The 19,385-nt window shown below is 41.9% G+C and overlaps 1 protein-coding gene and 1 long non-coding RNA gene across 5 annotated transcripts in view; one reads left to right on the plus strand and one right to left on the minus strand.

Annotated features, from left to right (window-relative positions):
- ACBD6 (acyl-CoA binding domain containing 6) overlaps positions 6,762 to 19,385 on the minus strand; it is a 202,982-nt gene continuing 190,358 nt past the window's right edge. For 3 of the 4 annotated variants that reach the window (XM_003130348.5, XM_013989658.2, XM_003357562.4), the window contains one exon: positions 6,762 to 7,053. In XM_003130348.5, the coding sequence (XP_003130396.2) occupies positions 6,899 to 7,053 (155 nt within the window). In that variant the 3' untranslated portion in view covers positions 6,762 to 6,898. The remainder of the gene's footprint in view (positions 7,054 to 19,385) is intronic. The other variant, XM_021063753.1, reaches the window with a different exon arrangement.
- LOC110255521 overlaps positions 7,060 to 19,385 on the plus strand; it is a 61,970-nt gene continuing 49,644 nt past the window's right edge. Inside the window, exon 1 of the long non-coding RNA XR_002335955.1 lies at positions 7,060 to 11,614. This is a non-coding gene — a long non-coding RNA (uncharacterized LOC110255521). The remainder of the gene's footprint in view (positions 11,615 to 19,385) is intronic.

Genomic DNA, 19,385 nt, shown 5'->3' on the forward strand with positions numbered 1-19,385 from the left:
CTTTTCCTGTTCAATCCTTTAGTGTAATGCCAATTAAGGCGTATTTGACAAATTGATCATACTTGGTGCATAATAAACGTTAGGTGATAAGTATAACAAGGAAGCTTTTTTTTCTTCAGTCTGGTAATCACCATACTTTGATCGAAATCTCTCTGATGAAGGAACTGGGAATGGTTACGGAAATAATTAAAGACGCTCCAGGTAAGCTCCAATAATGATCAAAATAATTTTTCAAATCACATGATTACAAAAGATTGCATTGAAGGCTTTTTATGCTATATATAAAATCCACAAAGAGGCCTGATGACATACTTTTCAGGGTGCTGGCTTTTATTTTCACTTTAGCTTATCCTGATAATGTGGTGCAGAGAACACTTTTGGACTTGGTATCACAGGTTTGGAAAATCACCCTGATTCTGAAAAAATAAGATCGTGTGTAGTTAAGTGCTATATATATATATAATAAAGCCTATATAAAGCTGGGCATTTTTACATTTCTATTTGTATAACCTTGGATGATTGCCCTAACAATTCCAAGTTTCAATTTCCTCATTTGTAAAGTAGAGAAAATACCAATTACTTCCATTTTTACAACTATTCTGAGGTTCAATTAAGATGCTTGTGTACAGTCTTACATAATGCAAGGTATAATTACTGTTATGTTATTAAAGTTAAGATGTTTTGACTGTAAGATACATTAGTTTATGTATTACTAAGAAAAAAATGCTGCCAATTCAACTATGACATTGTTTGTAAAAGACATCCAGTTTTGGATATGTTGAAATGTGAAAAAACGTGCATCGTAAAATTCATCAAATATAGTATTATGACTGCTTTTAAAACATTTGACCCCAAATGCCTTAAGGATTGGGATTTAAAATGTACTCAATGAATACTTAAACTCAATATTTTCATTATTGAATTGTGGTTGATGAGTTATATACTTTTCTGTGATAAACATTTACTTAAAAAGGGGGATCTTTAATGGACCTGAAGTTTGATGAAGGCCTTCATGTTTCAACCGTTCATTGTTAAATAAACCTTTAAAAGTCTTCATGTTCAGTTGAAGCACACATTAGCCTGGGCACTAACCCTTCTGCCACCCAAGCTTAGCTCTGCCCCAGTCACACACCTTGTTCATTAATCCTCAGAAATGCTGTATGGAACCCGGAATAATAACCCATAGCCAAGTAGTTAAACCTGGCAGGAAACTAAGAAATACCTATTTATGGAAAGGTTCACTGGATCACGGCAACCTTTTAGCTGGAAAATGCTGAAACATTTCTTAAAAAAATTATAATAGATACAATTCCAGATATGATACTTGGGTTGTTACCTTCCTACCTAACAAGCATTAGAGATAACTGCATGTGACCAGGTGGCTGACTTCTTACCTCTTTATTAGAGGCAGTTACAGCAGGTTTAAAAGATGTAGCTAGTTTTTTGATGGGTAACTTATAAATTGCTATGAGACTTTGCGAGATAATCTCTTGCAATATCTTGAGATACCATCACATAAGTACTTCTAAAAATCCATGATAATGGGAAAAGGGAATGACAGTGGCCTAGAACGGTGCTTGTCATTTAGCAGGCTCTCAAGAAATATTCATGGATTGAACGGAGGAGGAGCTTCAGCGCTCCACATGAGTTTTGCGCCCTAATAAAGGGCTGAGATTCAGCAGACTTGGTCCTAACTGTGGCTCTAATATTACTTGTGATCTTGGGCAATATAAGCAACCTTTTAATGTCTCAGATTCATCCTCCTTTAAGTGGCCTTAAGAGCACTTGTCCTACCTACTCTGCAGGGTTGCTGTGGAGGAGTGATTAAATAATGCCTGTGAAAGCCTTCTGAAAAGTCAAAAAAGCTAAATGCATGTAAAAATCCATCATTATTCACACAGAATCGAACATGTGGGCTCACTTCTGCCCTGCGGCAGAATCAGAGGTCAAACAGGTCAGGGTCCACCTTTTCGGCCTGTGCCAATTTAAAAGTTTCTGATTTCGTGATCAGTGATAAAACTGTAGTCTATGTGTATCATTGAAATAGTGGCCAATGGTTTTCGAAAAAAGCACTTCTCCTATTCTTCCAAACAGGTACAGTAACACCCTATTTATATCATCTGGCAGAAGCACTTAAAACCATGAAAATTGGGTCAGTTAACAAAAAATTTTTCTTTTTTTTTTTTTTGGTATCTGTGACATGTGGAAATTCCCAGGCTGGGGACTGAACCCACATCAAAGCAGGGAGGACCCAAGCCAATGCCATGGTAAGGCCAGATCCTCAACCCAGTTTGCCACCAGAGAATTCCCAAGATTTCTCATTCTCGAAATAGGGTAGTGAGGAGCCAGCAAAACAGGGGTTCTCAGTGGGATTCACAGACCCCCCGTGGAGTCCAGAGAAGGGCTTCAGATGTGTGAACTCCCTAAAATTCCACGCACGATCCTGTGTTCTAGGGGAGGAGGGATCCAGAGCTCCCCAAGATTGATTTGGTTGACTCGAGCAAGAGTTCTGAAGGGAGCAGTGATCCAGTTGCTTTTATTGCCTCCTCTTTCACGTTTGTTTATATGATTCTCTTTTTATTCCTTGTTTTTCATTAGTGTGCATCAAGACTACTGCGAAGGCAGCCAGGGCCTCTTAGTTGGTAGAGTCAATGATGCTGTTGAATCAATACTAAATACAGAAAGTCATTAGCGTTGTTCTGAACACACTATCTTCAGAAGAGAAAAAGAAGAAAAATTATTTTAATTAATTAATTAATTAATTTTCTTGTCTTTTTGCCATTTCTTGGGCCGCTCCCACAGCATATGGAGGTTCCCAGGCTAGGGGTCAAGTCGGAGCTGTAGCCACTAGCCTACGCCAGAGCCACAGCAACTCGGGATCCGAGCCGTGTCTGCGACCTACACCACAGCCCACGGCAACACCGGATCCTTAACCCACTGAGCGAGGCCAGGGTTCGAACCTGCAACCTCATGGTTCCTAGTTGGATTCATTAACCACTGAGCCAGGATTGGAACTCCACACATTTCTTTTTTTTTTTTTTTTTTTTTTTTTGTCTTTTTGTCTTTTTGTTGTTGTTGTTGTTGCTATTTCTTGGGCCGCTCCCGCAGCATATGGAGGTTCCCAGGCTAGGGGTTGAATCGGAGCTGTAGCCACCGGCCTACGCCAGAGCCACAGCAACACGGGATCCGAGCCACATCTGCAACCTACACCACAGCTCACGGCAACGCCGGATCGTTAACCCACTGAGCAAGGGCAGGGACCGAACCCGCAACCTCATGGTTCCTAGTCGGATTCGTAACCACTGCGCCACGACGGGAACTCCATTTCTTTTTTTTTTTAAAGACATAGGAAAATGGGGTAGGTGTGTGGGTTATTATTTTTTTTGTTTTGTTTTGTTTTGCTTTTGCTTTTCTTAGGGCCGCACCTTAGGAGGTTCCCAGGCCAGGGGTTGAATTGGAGCTACAGCTGCCGGCCTATGCCACAGCCACAGCAGTGCCAGATCTGAGCCTGCGACCTACACCACAGGTCATGGCAACGCCAGATCCTTAACCTACTGAGCGAGGCCAGGGATTGAACCTGCGTCCTCATGGATATCAGTCAGGTTCATTACCGCTGAGCCACAACAGGAACTCCAGGATTGGTGTGTTTTTATAGAGGTGACTGGAGAACAAGACAATAAAATAAATGTGGAATGAGAATGAGGTAGCCGTGGAAAGCCCAGAAAAATGCAGTCTGGAAAAATGCAAGAGGTAAAGTAACAAAAGCAACTATTAATAACTCCGACAAATGTCTTTAGTTACCCACCTCTTTTTTTTGGGGGGGGGTCTTTTTGCCATTTCTTGGGCTGCTCTCGCGGCACATGGAGGTTCCCAGGCTAGGGGTCTAATCGGACCTGTAGCTGCTGGCCTACGCCAGAGCCACAGCAACACAGGATCCAAGCATGTCTGTGACCTACACCACAGCTCACAGCAATGCTGGATCCTTAACCCACTGAGCAAGGCCAGGGATCGAACCCACAACCTCATGGTTCCTAGTCGGATTCGTTAACCACTGAGCCATGACAGGAACTCCTAGTTACCCACCTCTTTATGATGCTTCCAACCCAAGTGGTTTTCAGTGTGAGAACACAGTAAAGACTCAATTTTTAAAAAAAACCTCATGTACACTAAAAAGAACAAATCCGAGAGTTTGAACCAAGGATGAGGTAAATGGACTTCACATCCCAGGAAGTATTTTTTTAAAAAGACCAAACAATTACTTTGAAGTTCTTATTGAATCATGACTAGAAATGAACCTTCAGAAAAAGGTTTCCTAGAATTTTTGAAAATATGAGGTGGCATATGCATAACAAATGCAAACTTGGACTACATTCAAGTGTGTCCTGGTTTTATCCTGCTGACCTGTATGAAAATGTGGTTTACTACATATCTGAGAAAGTTAACTGGCTTTCTGGTCCAGGAAATTTGCGTTCTTTGTTTGGTGGTAACCACTGCACCTTTGGCAATGGAACTCATGATCTGACTGAAGTGTGATGCACTCCGTTATAATTCCTAATTTAAGGGGAATGAAAACAAACCAAGATCTAGTTTTCTCTGACATTTATGAATGAAATTGTCCCCTTGATAAGGCACGGGTAGATGATCCATAGATTGTGATGTGACAGTAGGGATTTTGGAAATTCAGATATTGGTGATAAAAGAATAGAGATTTTTGGAAACGGATTTTAGAATGTACTTGAAAATGTTAGGTTGATGACTGTTTTTACTGACAGCTTTCAGGGCAAATTTGATACCTTTAACATGGATAAAAACCAAGTCACCTTCTTTATTTAAAAACAATCTAGGCAGTTTTCGATGTGGCAAAACAGCTTCTTAAAGACTTGTCTAAGAAATATCAAGGTCAAGTTACAAAAGAGAGATGAAAAAGGGAGTTCCTTGATAGCTTTTTGCTCAGATAACTGCCCTGTAAACTGGAAATGAATAAACACTTTTTTTTTTGATTTGCTAATGTCCTAAAAGTGTACAAAGTACTATCAATTAAGAGCTGCATGCAACATCTTGGTCACTTTTTACTGTAACTAATGAATAATGTTTCTTAACACACATTCAATCAATGTGGAATATGAGAGAATTTAGCTGAACAGTAGGTTGCGATGTAGCTGGGATTGTGGGAAAAGAAGAGATAATGAAGGGAAAACTCTGCTAGAATTACAGTAACATTTCAGTGTGTCCTAACATGCATATCACTTCCACGGAGAATTAAGAAGTCATGTGAAAAATGAATACTCTTCGTGAATGGTTTTTGTTTACATCGCAGAAAGTAAAAGGTTGCAAGAATCACAGAAGCAGCATTATTTCTTTAAGCTTTATTTCTGCTCTGAAGGGGCTTGCTCCAGGAGGGCAAGTTAGCATGAGCTAATGAAACCCTTGTCCATTGCTGAGGGCTCCACTACGCAAGTTTATTACTTCTTAAGAGTGACAGGTTAGGAAAACTATCCTTTAAACAGTCGTCTTTGCATCTAACTTGTTTTTTCATTTCTCTTCCTATGACAACTATCTATTTTCCTTACACAATGTCAAGGACTTCCCCAGATGGACTTCTTGAGGCTTAAAGGGGAAAAATGTAAGGGAGACAGTTTCAACTTGTCTTGTCTATCCTTTAACTTAGACCTGTGGCTTACTCATCTATGTTTTTAATAAAACAAACAAACAAACAAACAGAAGCTCTCCAGAAAAAATTTCAATCACACCTCAGTACTGGGGCGCTACAGCTATTTCATATTAGACCCAAACAGACCTAGCAGTTCAGGCCGAGGCTAGTTACAGAGACTGCTGCCATATGCGACAGGAACATGATAGCCAATGAAAAGGACCCAAGGGAAGTTCCTCCCTGTTTTGTGAAGGTAAGTTTAAGGACTCCTGACCTAATCAGTGAATTCTCCAGAATCTGTCTTTCGATTCTCAAGTGAGGTCACTGAATCTTACTCTAAAAGATTACTCCAAGATTCTGAGGTTTTCAGTAAATCTGGTTGTTCCTCTGACTTCTATATCCTTTGTGACAAAAGCCTGCCCTTTCTCTCTTCTGCTTTCTTTCTTTCTTTTCTTATCTTTTTTTATTTTTATTTTTTTGTCTTTTTGCCTTTTCTTGAGCTGCTCCTGTGGCACATGGAGGTTCCCAGGCTAGGGGTCTAATCGGAGCTGTTGCTGCCGGCCTGCATCACAGCCACAGCCACAGCCATGCCAGATCCAAGCTGCATCTGGGACCTACACCACAGCTCACAGCAATGCCGGATCCTTAACCCACTGAGCGAGGCCAGGGATCAAACCTGAAACCTCATAGTTCCTAGTCGGATTTGTTTCGACTGAGCCAGGATGGGAACTCCTGCTTTCTCTTTCTTAACACCCCTCTTCTTATGGTTCCAATTCTGTTTGATGAAAGAACAGACATTTTAGTTACCTATTCAGACCAACTATACAAAATGCCACAAGACCTATCCCCACTCTACTGAGATTTCATGGAACTTTCCTAATTGTCAGCGAGGCCATGTGGGACCCCTCTTGCTCCTGTATGTTTAAAAGAGTGGCCATGGTTAATATTGTGAAATACGACGCGTCCCCTGCTCCCCACCCTCTAGAGCAGTGATAAATTTCAGAGCACGCTCAGCGGAATTGGATTGTATTATGCACAGTACACATGTTCATCACCCAAACGGGACTCGCCAGAATGTATGCAAGCAGAATGAATTGCTGAGCCTTCAAAATTCCAGTTCCTCGCAACTGATTTTTATTAGCCAATGTATACCAAAGGTGGGTGGCAGAAGCAGCATTATTTTTGCAGTTTTCTTGCACCACTGAAGCTCTGCGCTGTTAACAGACTGTGGTTTTTCCAGTCTTTTGATTAAGCCATGCCAGCCATGTGCTGCTGTAACACCAAAGCGACCGCTTTGCACCCTGTCACCTCCTGGGGCAGGCAGCCGTCCTGGTCTCGGAGGGTGGCATCTGCGCCGGCCTGGAGCAGCAGCTCCACGATGTCCAGAAACTCACAGGCGGCGGCTGCCGGGAAAATTGACAATACAAAAACAAGGTTACTGTGAGACAAAGAGAAACGACTAGACTTGAGTAGGAAAGGCAGGTGCTGAGCAGTGAGGAATCCTCAAGGGTGACCAGGCCTTGTAACAGAACTGTGTGTCATTACAGCGCATTTGCCAGTGTGAGGAAAAGCAGTTTACCTCCGCGGTCGCCCAGAAGCAAACAAACAGATACATTTTTTTTTTTTTTTTAAATTGTGGACCCAGGATGGGAAGAGATGAAGAGAAAGAACAAAAACAGTGTTTAAATCGTTTACTTTGATCTAAATGATAGGTTTGTAGGCTGTCAAAAGACTGCAAATACCATAAATGTCAAAGAAAAGATTTTGTTTTGTCTTTGAAGAGGGAGTAAGTGGGTAACTAACTGAACTTTAAAATTTGTAAATGAGAAAAAAGTGGCCTAGTAATGAGAGCATCCCTTTAAAGAAAGCTTTCTATTTTTAAAATACTAACCGGCACCAACCACACAAGGCACAGGAAAAGGATCTAGGGCATCAAGACTTATTATGAAGATGCTACAGTATCGCCCCCAGCATGGACAAACTGACCAAAGGGCTAGAAGAGAGAGCCACCCACTTCTTTCGCATGTGGATGGAGATTAGATTTATGACAATGCTGGCATCGCAGATCAGCGAGGAAACAAAGCTCTGTTCGTTAGAGGGCACTGAGACAAGAGGGCCAAGCACAAAAATAGGCGTTTCACACAAGATAAAACATTAATGGCAACAAACATGAAAAGATGAACAATCGTATTAGTAATCATGGAGATAAAAATTAAAACCGGGAGATACCATTTCATTCCCACCAGATAGGTGAAAATTAAAAACGGAGACAATACCAAGCCCTGAGGAGGCCTGGAGCAAGGGAAACTCCCTTCTGACTGGGGAGAGAGTACACTGGTGCATCACTGTGGACAACAATTTACAGTCAAACCTAAACAAATGCATACCCTCGGACCCAGCAATGCTACTCCCAAGTATAGACGCTCTAGAAACGTTTGCATGTGCTTCCCAGGAGATACGGACAAGGATATACAGAGCAGCCGCATTTGTAATAGACCCGAATGTAAACAACCCAAATGCCCATTAGGAATAGCATGTAAAAATAAAATATTGTTTACATATACAACGAAATGCCATACAACAATGAAAACTAATGAACGATAGCGTCACATAACATGAATTTATCTCCAGAACAACATTCTGTTGGAAGGAAAAAAGCACACACACGGTAAAAAAAGAATACACACAGTATAGTTCCTTTTTTTTTTTTGTCTTTTTGTCTTTTCTAGGGCTGCTCCTGCGGCATATGGAGGTTCCCAGGCTAGGAGTTGAATTGGAGCTGTAGCCCTGTAGCCGCTGGGCTTCACCAGAGCCACAGCAACACGGGATCCGAGCCACGTCTGCAACCTACACCACAGCTCATGGCAATGCCGGATCCTTAACCCACTGAGCAAGGCCAGGGATCGAACCCGCACCCTCATGGTTCCTAGTCGGATTTGTTAACCACTCAGCCACGACGGGAATTCCGGTATAGTTCCATTTAAACAGAATTTTAAAAACAGATAAAACTAAACATCAGTGCTCAGGGCCACACATATGTGGTGACACTATACGAGAAAACAGTGATAGAAAATCTGGGATAGTGCTAATGGCAGCGGGGGTGCTGTGGGGAAGGCCATGTGATTGGATTACGGCATTTCAAAGATACTGGTAATGTTCTCTTTCTTTAAGTGTTACGTACAATTTTTTAAAGCTACATTTTATATTCTTCAAATACATCTTACATACAATTCTGCAGTGTGATATATTACATTCTAGCGACAACAAAAGTTTAAAAAGGGATGCTGTACCACAGAAATTGGGACAACACTGTAAATCAACTATACTTAATTTTTTTTTTTTTTTTAAAGGGAGAGCAAGAAGGGTAAGGAGTTTGATTCAATGAGTATTTTACTGAATACATAGCATTACCAGTCCTACCAAGGATACAGGTCAGATTCCTGCTCTGGGGAACCTAGAAGGATGAATAAACACTGTGGCAGGCAGGGACACAGGCAGACAGACAGACAGACAGACAGACACACACACACCCCTCTGCAAAGATGCTAGTGGGGATCAGGAAAAATACCACCAGTAGGTGGTACGTAAGCTGAGCTTTGAGGAGAGAGTAAAATTCCAGGTAAATGGAGAAGGCAAGGCACTGGCAGGGTAAGAAAACAGCATTAACAGAGGTAGGAGAGGGCACAGAATGCTGAGAGAGCTGGCTGCTGGCTCAGAGAAGCAATGCAGAGAATGAAAAGCAGAGAGGCTGCATTTAAGTCAAACTATATTCTGCCTACGAGCCATACCTAGAAGCTTAGTGTTTACGAGGAGCGAAGTAGCAAAATTCGGCTTCTGCATTAGGATGATAATTCTAGAGTGACTCAGAGAACCTTGAAATTAGCTAGTGTCAGCAGGAATATAAAGAGGGAACAGAATAAGAGAGCCACTGAAATTCAGCTAGGCTATAGCAAAATATGGAAATAACCCTTTTTAAAAAGTTTGTGAACACTAAATTTAATAATTAATGAAGCTGATAAAATATCTGTAGACACCTAGTCAACATTTAATTATATTTTGCAATTTTCTTTTTGTTTTCTGGAGCAAAAATAATTTCAAGTTTTATGTATTTTTACAGGTTTTTGAAAAGCTCTTAGGCCCAAGGTTGTGATCATACGTTTACTGAATAAAACCACCTGTATTTCTACACTTATAATCTGAAACCCAGATACCATAAAAAAATTGATAAATCTGATTATATAGAAACCAAAAATTGATAAATTTGAACACATAATTTTTTTTTTTTAAATCTTTTTAGGGCTGCACCTGTGGCATATGGAGGTTCCCAGGCTAGGGGTCCAATCAGAGCTGTTGCTGCCGGCCTATGCCAGAGCCACAGCAACGCCAGATCCAAGCCATGTCTGAGACCTACACCACAGCTCACGGCAATGCCAGATCCTCAACCCACTGATCGAGGCCAGGGATCAAACCCTCAACCTCATGGTCCTAGTCGGATTCGTTTCCACTGCACCATGACAGGAACTCCCCAGAACATATAAAAATTCAAAACAGCTATACCACACACAAAAATACTATATACAAAAGTAAACCATAAATTGGGAAACATATTCACCTACATTACACAGGCAAGAGCTAATAACCTTAGTATTAAAAAAAAACTTTAATAAATCAACCCAAAAGAACAATGGGCAAAATAATTAGAGGAATCAAAGATGACACATTTCGAGTCTGGGAGAACATCTGTTGGCGACATTAGCTCTAAAATAAGGAACCAGAAGAAGGAAGAGCAGGGGTTTTTGGAGAGGAAGAGAAGCAGAAAGTTAGAGACGGGTAGAAATAATATTGCTTTGGGACATGATAAATATATGGTGCTAGGCGATATCTATATTGATAAGTTCAGCCGGAAGGTACGATTTGAATCGGAAAAAAAAAAAGACCTCCTCATGCTGTACACATTTCTATCTCCATTTTTACTGTACTGTGTGAAGTACATTGTTATTGCAACTTCGTGAAGACTTGTTTTGGGCTCAGGATTTTCAGCAGTTTTTCTGGATACTCTGTTTAATATATTTATATCACATGACCTCCCTGGCCAAAGAGCTACCTACCAAAGTTGGTGTCCCTTAGGATGCTGGAGAAATACATTTGAAAGAGACGTAGGGATTATTGAAAATTCCTAATAGTGTCCCTACCAGTAGACACATTTATGTGGCTGGGAAACAAAAAGCTTCAGAGGCAAAGATTGTTAATGTCCATTATTAAATTTTCACTTGCATTTTTCTTTTCTACTACAATGTACATGCATCCACTTGTTTTATTGCTGTTGATCACTGAGCATGTTTTATTAATTATTTTGCGTGCTCCCTACTGGGCTTTCTTCTCCCTGTATACTAGCTCTTTAAAAACGCCATTTCCAAGCCTCCTTATGATGACTGTCCTTTGCCACACCTGGCCTTAGCTCATGATTATACTTCAACAGCCTCTAGTGCAGTGAGCAGGTGTCAGAAACACCTGGAAGGCTTGTTGGACCTTACGCTGCAAGGGGCACCACCACCCTCTCAGTTTGATTGGTAGCTTTGGAGCAGGACTGAGAATAGACATGTCCTAACAGGTCCCCAGGTGATGCTGATGCTGCTGATCTGGGGCTTCGCTTCCAAACCCAGGGCGCTACCAGCTGCCTCCTGCCTCAAACCTTTGACCAGTTTTCACAGCTAGAGCCACTTAAGGTGTTGATTCCGCCTCACGCAGGAAGGAAGAAATACAGGCCTTTCATTGGTTCCCTACGACGACGTAACCTTACGGAGGGTTTGACGTGGATAGCAGCGCCGGGCTTTTGCTGAGTGTTCGCAGCTCCCGCGCTTCATCTCTTCCTGGGTTCCTTGCTGGACACACCGTTTCTTCTGGGATGAGGACGCTTTGATTTCCTTTGCTCCTCAGTTCCTTCTGGAAGCTGAAGACGCGCAGGTAAGCTTCCCACCTCCGGGAATACACCTTGTTTTCCTTCTGGGTATTTGTGAAGCCATGCTCACCTTGGCAGGGTTGGTTTGCCTGCGCCTTCTTTCCGTTGCTTGTTGCTAAGACTTTGCGGTTTGCCCTTTCTGTGCCAGTGAGTCTAGAGTCCTGGATTTGGCATTCCCGCGCCTGAGTTCAAATACCCCAGGCTACTTTCTCGGCTTTTCAGACATGACTTATTTCCACTGTTTCTGTGACTGCTGCCCATTCTTCCTCTTTCTCCCCGTCTATGTTTCTGGGTCCCCGCCCCCTCCCCCAGGCTCCATCTCCCTCACAGTCTTGAGACTCAGTGCGGGCTTGGTCTTTTGCCCTCTGTGCATGATTACTTTTCTGGTAAAACCATGCATCTTAGCTGGAAGGCTCGAAGGCTCACCCACATGTATGACTTAGATCCAGGTAAGTCAACTATTTTCTTTTTAAACCTGTGTCATGGAGGCTTGATGGGCTTGCCACACAAGTGTAGTCTGAGGATTAGTGGCTTTTGGTGGGTCAGAGGAACTCGTTAGAAATGCAGAGCCTTGGGCTGCACCTCGGATGCACTGAGTTAGAAGCCATGGTGTAATAAGAGCCCCAGGTGATTTTTATTCACATTGGAAAAGAGTGATGCCTATAGGACGAATTGCTCCCACCTGGAGCCAAATCGTGACTGCCAACCTTACTACTTTTCCCAACTTATCGCCACTGATGGAATGTTGCAAACTTATGTGAGTTTCCTGCTGACAGTGTGAATTATGAACAACCACCCACCACACTGCAGGAACCCAGGGTCTCTGTGTACCTCTCACATTTGTTGTTTCTTGGTATATCTTATGCACAAGGCCTTTTCAGCTAAGTCAGTATACCAAAGGAATATTTTCATGCTTTTGGCCATGATCTGATGTGGGCTTGGATGACAGGCCTGAGGGTCCAGGGTGGAGGGGTGCCAATCAAGTTCAATAGTAACTTTTAGGTGGAACGCTGTCCCACAGTAAGTGATCATCCAGACACCTCTTATTTACTCATTTATTTATTTGTTTATTTTTAGGACCGCACCCTCGGCATATGGAAGTTCCCAGGCGAGGGGGCGAATCAAAGCTGTAGCTGCCGGCCTACACCACAGCCACAGCAGTGTGGGATCTGAGCTCCGTCTGCGACCTATACCACCGCTCACGGCAGCGATGGATCGCCAACCCACAGAGCGAGGCCAGGGATTGAACCCGCATCCTCATGGATACCAGTCAGATTCGTTTCCGTTGTGCCACAGTGGGAGCTCCAGCATTTATTTATTTATTTATTTGGCTGTGCCCATGGCATGTGGAGGTTCCCTGGCCAAGGGCTGAACCCAAGCCACAGCAGTGACAACACTGAGTCCTTAACTGAGGCCACCAGGGAACTCCCCTCATCAGCATTTATTATGGAGAAGATGTTGAAAGTAGGTCAGGTTGGGTGAACTAACTCCACTCCAGAGCCTCTGTGGTGGGTGGGGCCAGCATTACTCGTCTGGACAGTGACCAGTGAATGGCCTTGTTGGCCAGAAACCCATCCCTGAAGGAACAGGATTCCAGCCAGTGATTGAGTCTGCAAGTCAGGTGCAACCATTGCAAGAAGGGGTCTAATAAGACATACACGGAGTGTCAGAATCTCAGCAAAGACTGCCTAAACCCAAACCAAACAAACAAAAATCTGGAATTCCATAATGGCCTAGTAGTTAGGGATCTGGCCTTGTCACTGCTGTGGATCCAGTTCATTCCAGGCCTGTGCTTTTCTGCATGTCATAGGCTCAGCCAAAAAAAAAAGACAAACCAAAAAACCCCCCCAAACCAAACAAGACTGCCTACATTCAGGATAGGGCTCAAAACCACAAAGGAGGAAACTGCCATGTTAACCTGGAGACCCAGGTGGACAATTCCATAGAAAAAATAGGGGTTCTAGAATCCAAGGTGGATTTCTGTGACCTTAAGTAACTTTATCCTCATATGGTCTTCCTAGGCAAATGAAAATGCATATCCAGGGTCTAGGAAAGAACCCACATAGCAGATGTTTAATTAAATGGTAGTTACTACTATGTTTATTATGGAGGAATCATATTCTTATGTGAGCCTATGGACCACAAAACTGCTCCAGGTTCTCTGAATTCTGGACTGGAGGGTTGAGTAGCTAGTGTAGGACTTTGTTCAGGGATCTGAGCAGGAGGTCACATGCATACTCAAAGCGTAAGTACTTAGCTAGTTAATATTGGAGGACTTTTTTTTTTTCTCCCCCGCTTTCCTCGTTTGTTCTCTTGTGATTGGATAACTATCTTTTAGTGTTTGGATTTCCTTTTCTCTTTCGTGTGTATATCTGTTAATAGATTTTTGGTTTGTGGTTACCATGAAAAGCCTCGCCAAAACCGGTATAGGAGTTTATACGCTGATGTTTTAAGTTGCTGATTTCTTAATTTCAAATGTAGTTTTTAAAAAAGATGGTTAGGCAGACTTGAGGGCCCTCAGGATAGGTATGGGGACCACTGTGTGGGATATTCCAGTAGGGGAGAGAGATTAGGTTCAATTCCAAATATGTCTTGGGCAAGTAGGAATTTATAGCTAAGGATCAGGGTGGGAATAATCAGTGGATATAAAACAAGGAGGAGACACCAGAGATAACAGGGGTTCTGACCTATCAGAATTCTTGCGGAAGCCAGGCCAGGGTAATGAGACATGGCTGGAGGACAGGAAACCAGGTTAGCTATCAAGGGTAGGGGGTTCTAGTTAAAGTGACTTAGCAGGACTCTTGAAAAAACCGTATTTTCTAAGGAAGTACACGGACAGGCCTTGAAAAATATTCAGGAGGCAGACAAAAGTTTGGTTAAGTAAAGAATCATTGTTAGGAATTCCTGTGGTGGCTCAGCAGGTTAAGAGCTTGACATTGTGTCTGTGAAGCAGCAGCTTCAATCCCTAGCCTTACTCAGTGGGTTGAGGATCTGGTATTGTTGGAAGCTGTGGCACAGGCCAGCAGCTGCAGCTCCTATTTGATGCCTAGCCTGTGAACTTCCCTATGCTGCAGATGCAGCTGTGGAGGGAAAAAAAAAAAAAAATCATTGTTAGTTTTTATCAAACAAATGCATTTTATATATCCTCCATGTGTACCCTCCTCCTCTCATGATTACTGGTTTGATAACATCTTTCTGTGTGGATTATTCCTACCTTTACTATATGTTTGCCTATACTGGTGATCTTTCCCGCTTCAGAATTTCCTTGTTTCTAGTTGTGACTTTTCTGCTTAGAGAAGTCCCTTGAGCATTTGTTGTAAAGCTGGTTTGGTGGTGCTGAATTCTTTTAGTTTTTGGTTGTCTTGCTTTGATTTCTCTGTCAAATCTGAACAAGAGCCCTGCTGGGTAGAGTATTCTTGGTTATAGCTTTTTCCCTTTCATAACTTTAAATGTATCTTGCCACTCTCTTCTGGACTGCAGAGTTCCACTGAAAAATCAGCTAGTAACCTTAGGAGAGTTCCCGTGTGTGTTATTTGTTGCTTTCCCCTTATTACTTTGAGTATTTTTCTTGTATCTTGGTGTGTTCCTCACTGGGTTAATTCTGTATGGAACTCTGTGTGCTTCTTGGACTTGAAGACATCCTTTCTCATGGGACTTCCTTCACTGTGTTAGGGAATTTTTCAGCTTTTTATCTTTTTTTTTGTCTTTTTACTGTTGCACTGGCAACATGGAAATTCCTGTGCTAGGGGTTGAACTGGAGCTGCAGCTGCCAACCTATGCAACAGTCATAGCAATGCTGGATTCAGGCTGTATCTTGCATAGGTGGGATCCTTAACCCACTGAGTGAGGCCAGGGCTGGAACCTACATCCTCATGGATACTACATCAGGTTCTTAACCTGCTTAGCTACAACGGGAACTCTAACTTCAAATATTTTCTCAGGCCCTTTCTTATTTTACTCTCCTAGGACCCCTATAATGTGAATGTTAGTGCAGTTGATGTTGTCCCAGAGGTCTCTTAAACGCTGTCCTCATTTCTTTTGATTCTTTTCTTTTTAAATGTTTCATTAAGTAAAATGAAATAAGCAGAGTTTCTCTGTTGCTGCCAAACTGATAAAATTGTTTTCTTTTTTATATTAGAGTATAATTGATAATATTGTGCCAATTTTTTGCTTTACAGCAAAGTGACCAGTCTCATGTGTACAATATGTGTGTGTATATGTATATATATATACACATACATATACATATATATATACACACACACATATACATACATATGTATACACGCACACACACACACACACACTCCTTTGCTTATATTATCTTCCACCATGGTTTATCCCAAGAGATTGGATATAGTTCCCTGTGCTATACTGTCGGATGTCATTGCTTATCCATGCTAAAGGTAATAATTTGCATCTACTAACACGAAACTCCCAGTTCATTCCACTTTCTCCCCCCTCCCCCTTTGCAACCCACAAGTCTGTTCTCTAATAGGTAGGTTTATTTTTGCCATATTTTATATTCCACATGTAAGTGATATTGTATGGTATTTGCCTTTTTCTGATGTACTTCACTTAGAATGATAATCTCTAGTTGCAACCATGTTACTGCAAATGACATTATTTCATTCTTTTTTTTATGGCTGAGAAGTATTCCATTGTATATATGTACTATATCTTTATCTGTTCATCTGTTGATGGATATCTAGGTTGTTTCCTGTCTTGGTTACTGTGAATAGTGCTTCTATGAACATAGGGGTGCATGTATCTTTTTGAATTATAGTTTTGTCTGGATATATGCCCAGGAGTGGGATTGCTGGATGATACGGTAGTTCTATATTTCGTTTTCTGAAGAACCTCAGAAAAACGCTGTTGTCCATAGTGGTTGGACCAATTTACATTCCCACCAACAGTGTAGGAGGGGTCCCTCTAGCATTTGTTATTTGTGGTCTTACTAATGATGGCCATTTTGACTGGTGTGAGGTGGTACCTCATTGTAGTTTTGATTTGCATTTCTCTAATAGTTGGTGATGTTGAGCATCTTCTCATATGCCCACTGACCATCCGTATGTCTTCTTTGGAGAAATGTCTACTTAAGGCTTCTGCTCATTTTTCTATTGGGTTGTTTGTTTTCTTGCTGTTGTATGTTTTTTGTTGTTGTTGTGGAGTTGTATGAGTTGTTTTTGAATATTTTGAAGATTAAGCCCTCGCCAGTCGCATTGTTTGTAACTGTTTTCTCCCAGTCCATAGGTTCTCTCTTTTTTATGGTTTCCTTTTCTGTGCAAAAGCTTAGATGTTTGATTAGGTCCCATTTTATTTTTATTTCTGTTGCACTGGGAGACTGACCAAAGAAAACACTTAACGAGGTTGATCTGAGAGAATGTTTTTGCCTGTGTTCTCTTCTAGGAGTTTTATGGTGTCATGTCTTAAACTCTTTTAAGTTTTCAAGCCATTTTGAGTTTATTTTTGTGCGTGGTGTGAGGGTGTGTTCTAGTTTCAATGATTTACATGCATCTATGGCCATACTGCCCTGAATGTGCCCGATGTCATCTGATTTACATGTGCCTGTCCACCTTTTCCAACACCACCTGTGGAGGAGACTTTTTCCCTCATTATATATTCTTGCCTCTTTTGTTATAGACTCATTAACTCTACGTGTCTGGGTTTATTTCCGGGTGCTGTGTTCCACTCATCTGTATGTCTCTTTTGGTACTAATGGCACGTTTATTTTATTTTATTTTTTTCTTTTTAGGGCCACACCTGCAGTATATGGAAGTTCCTGGGCTAGGAGCGAAATCAGAGCTGCAGCTGCTGGCCTATGCCACAGCCACAGCAATGTGGGATCCAAGCCACATATGTGACCTACACCACAGCTCACAGCAATGCAGGACTGTTAACCCACCAAGCAAGGCCAGGGATTAAATCTGAATCCTCATGGATACTAGTCAGGTTCATAATGTGTTGAGCCACAATAGGAGCTCCAGGGATGTGATTTTTTAAAAAGTATTGCCTTTTGCTATCTCATTGTTAGTGTAAAGAAATGCAACCGATTTCTGTATGTCAATCTTGAATTCTGCTACCTTGCTTAATTCATCTGTCAGTTCTAGTAGTTTTTGTGTAGAGTCTTTAGGGTTTTCATGTATAGTATGTCATATAGAGATAATTGTACCTCTTCCCTTCCAATTTGGATACCTTTTTATTTCTTTTTTCTTTGCTGTGACTAGAACTTTCAATACTATGTTGAAGAGAAGTGGTAAGAGGGCGCCACCTTGTCTTTTTTCCAGATTTTAGTGGGAAGGCTTTCTTTCAGCTTTTTACCTTTGAGTATTAAATTGGTGGTGGGTGTGTCTTAAATAGCTTTTATTATGTTGAGATACAGCATATAGTCCTGTTTGTGTCTGGCCTCTTTTTTTTTGAGCATGACGCTTTTGAGATTCATCCACGTTGCCGCAGGTATGAGTGGTTCTTTTTAATGCTGAGTAATATTTCATTGTATAAATGTATGTAGGCATCTGGGCGATGTCCAGTTTTTAGCCATTATGAATAAAGATCCTGTGAACACTGGATACATGGCTTTGTGTGGACCTTTTATGTTTTCACATCTTTTGAGTAAATAGCTTTCTAGGAGTGGGACTGCCGAGTCACATGAAAAGTGAATATTTAACTCGAATAAGAAACTACCAAACTTCCTAAGTTTGCATTCCCTCCAGTATGTGTGAATTCTAGATGCTCTGTATCCTTGTCAGCACTTGTTATTATCATTAAAATTCTTTAGCCATATAGTCAGATCTATAGTTTAGCTCTTTTCTTAGAGTTTCAGTCTCTTTGGCAAAATATTCCTTCTCTTCATTAATTTTGTTCCTGAGCTCATTGAACTACCTTTCCAAGTTTTCTTACAGTTTGCCAAGTTTCTTCATGTCCACTTTTTTGAATTCTTTTTATCAGTTATATTGCAATATTCCATGACTTTAAGTTTGGTTTCTGGAGAATTGTCATTTTCTTTCTGTAACACAGCCTTAGTTTAGTTCTTCATGGCGCTTGGTTGTTCCTTTGCCTGGGTATTTGAAGTAGTTACAGGATAAAAATTTGAGGCTTTCTGTTTTCCAGTAGGTGGCACCATAGCATAAAATTTTGGTTTTCCTCCTACCTGAGATGTCTCTTGTTATTTTTGAGAGTTGGCACTTTCCATACTCCACTGCCTCTGTGTGCCCCCCACGCCCCCCACCCATGTTATCAGTTCTTACATCTCTGGGGTCACTGATGCCTTCTGCCAATGTTGCTGGCATCACCACCTGCTGCACCAAGATGGTGATGTCTTCCCTTATGTTTGGGATCCCCTGAGTCACAGGTTCTGCCACTGCAGGGGGACAGGAAGGGAAGGGGCAGGGAGCAAGGATGTTGTGGGCATCTCTTTTGTGTCCAGTGTTGTAAGGTCAGTGGGCTCTGTTGCTGCAGAAGTGGTGGGGAGGGGCAGATGCCCAGAGTTGTGGGCACATCAGTGACTGTAGGGATGGAGTCCCAGGCCCCACTACTGCTGTTGCTCAGTTACCCGTGGTTGCAGGTGTCACTGTAGCTGTAATCATGTGCACAGCTTCTCCTGCTGCTGCTGGGTTCTTTGGGGCTGTGGGCCCAGCTACACGGTGGGAGGTCTAGGAGTGCAGGCATCACTTCTGCTGTGTCCTCAGTTCTGCCTCTTATATGTGTTCTAGTCCACTGACCTTTAAGATGTATAGACGTGTGGAATTTTCTGGCATCCTAGTGTGTTGGGCAGAG

Source organism: Sus scrofa, chromosome 9, assembly GCF_000003025.6.
Source record: "Sus scrofa isolate TJ Tabasco breed Duroc chromosome 9, Sscrofa11.1, whole genome shotgun sequence".
Lineage (NCBI taxonomy): Eukaryota > Metazoa > Chordata > Mammalia > Artiodactyla > Suidae > Sus > Sus scrofa.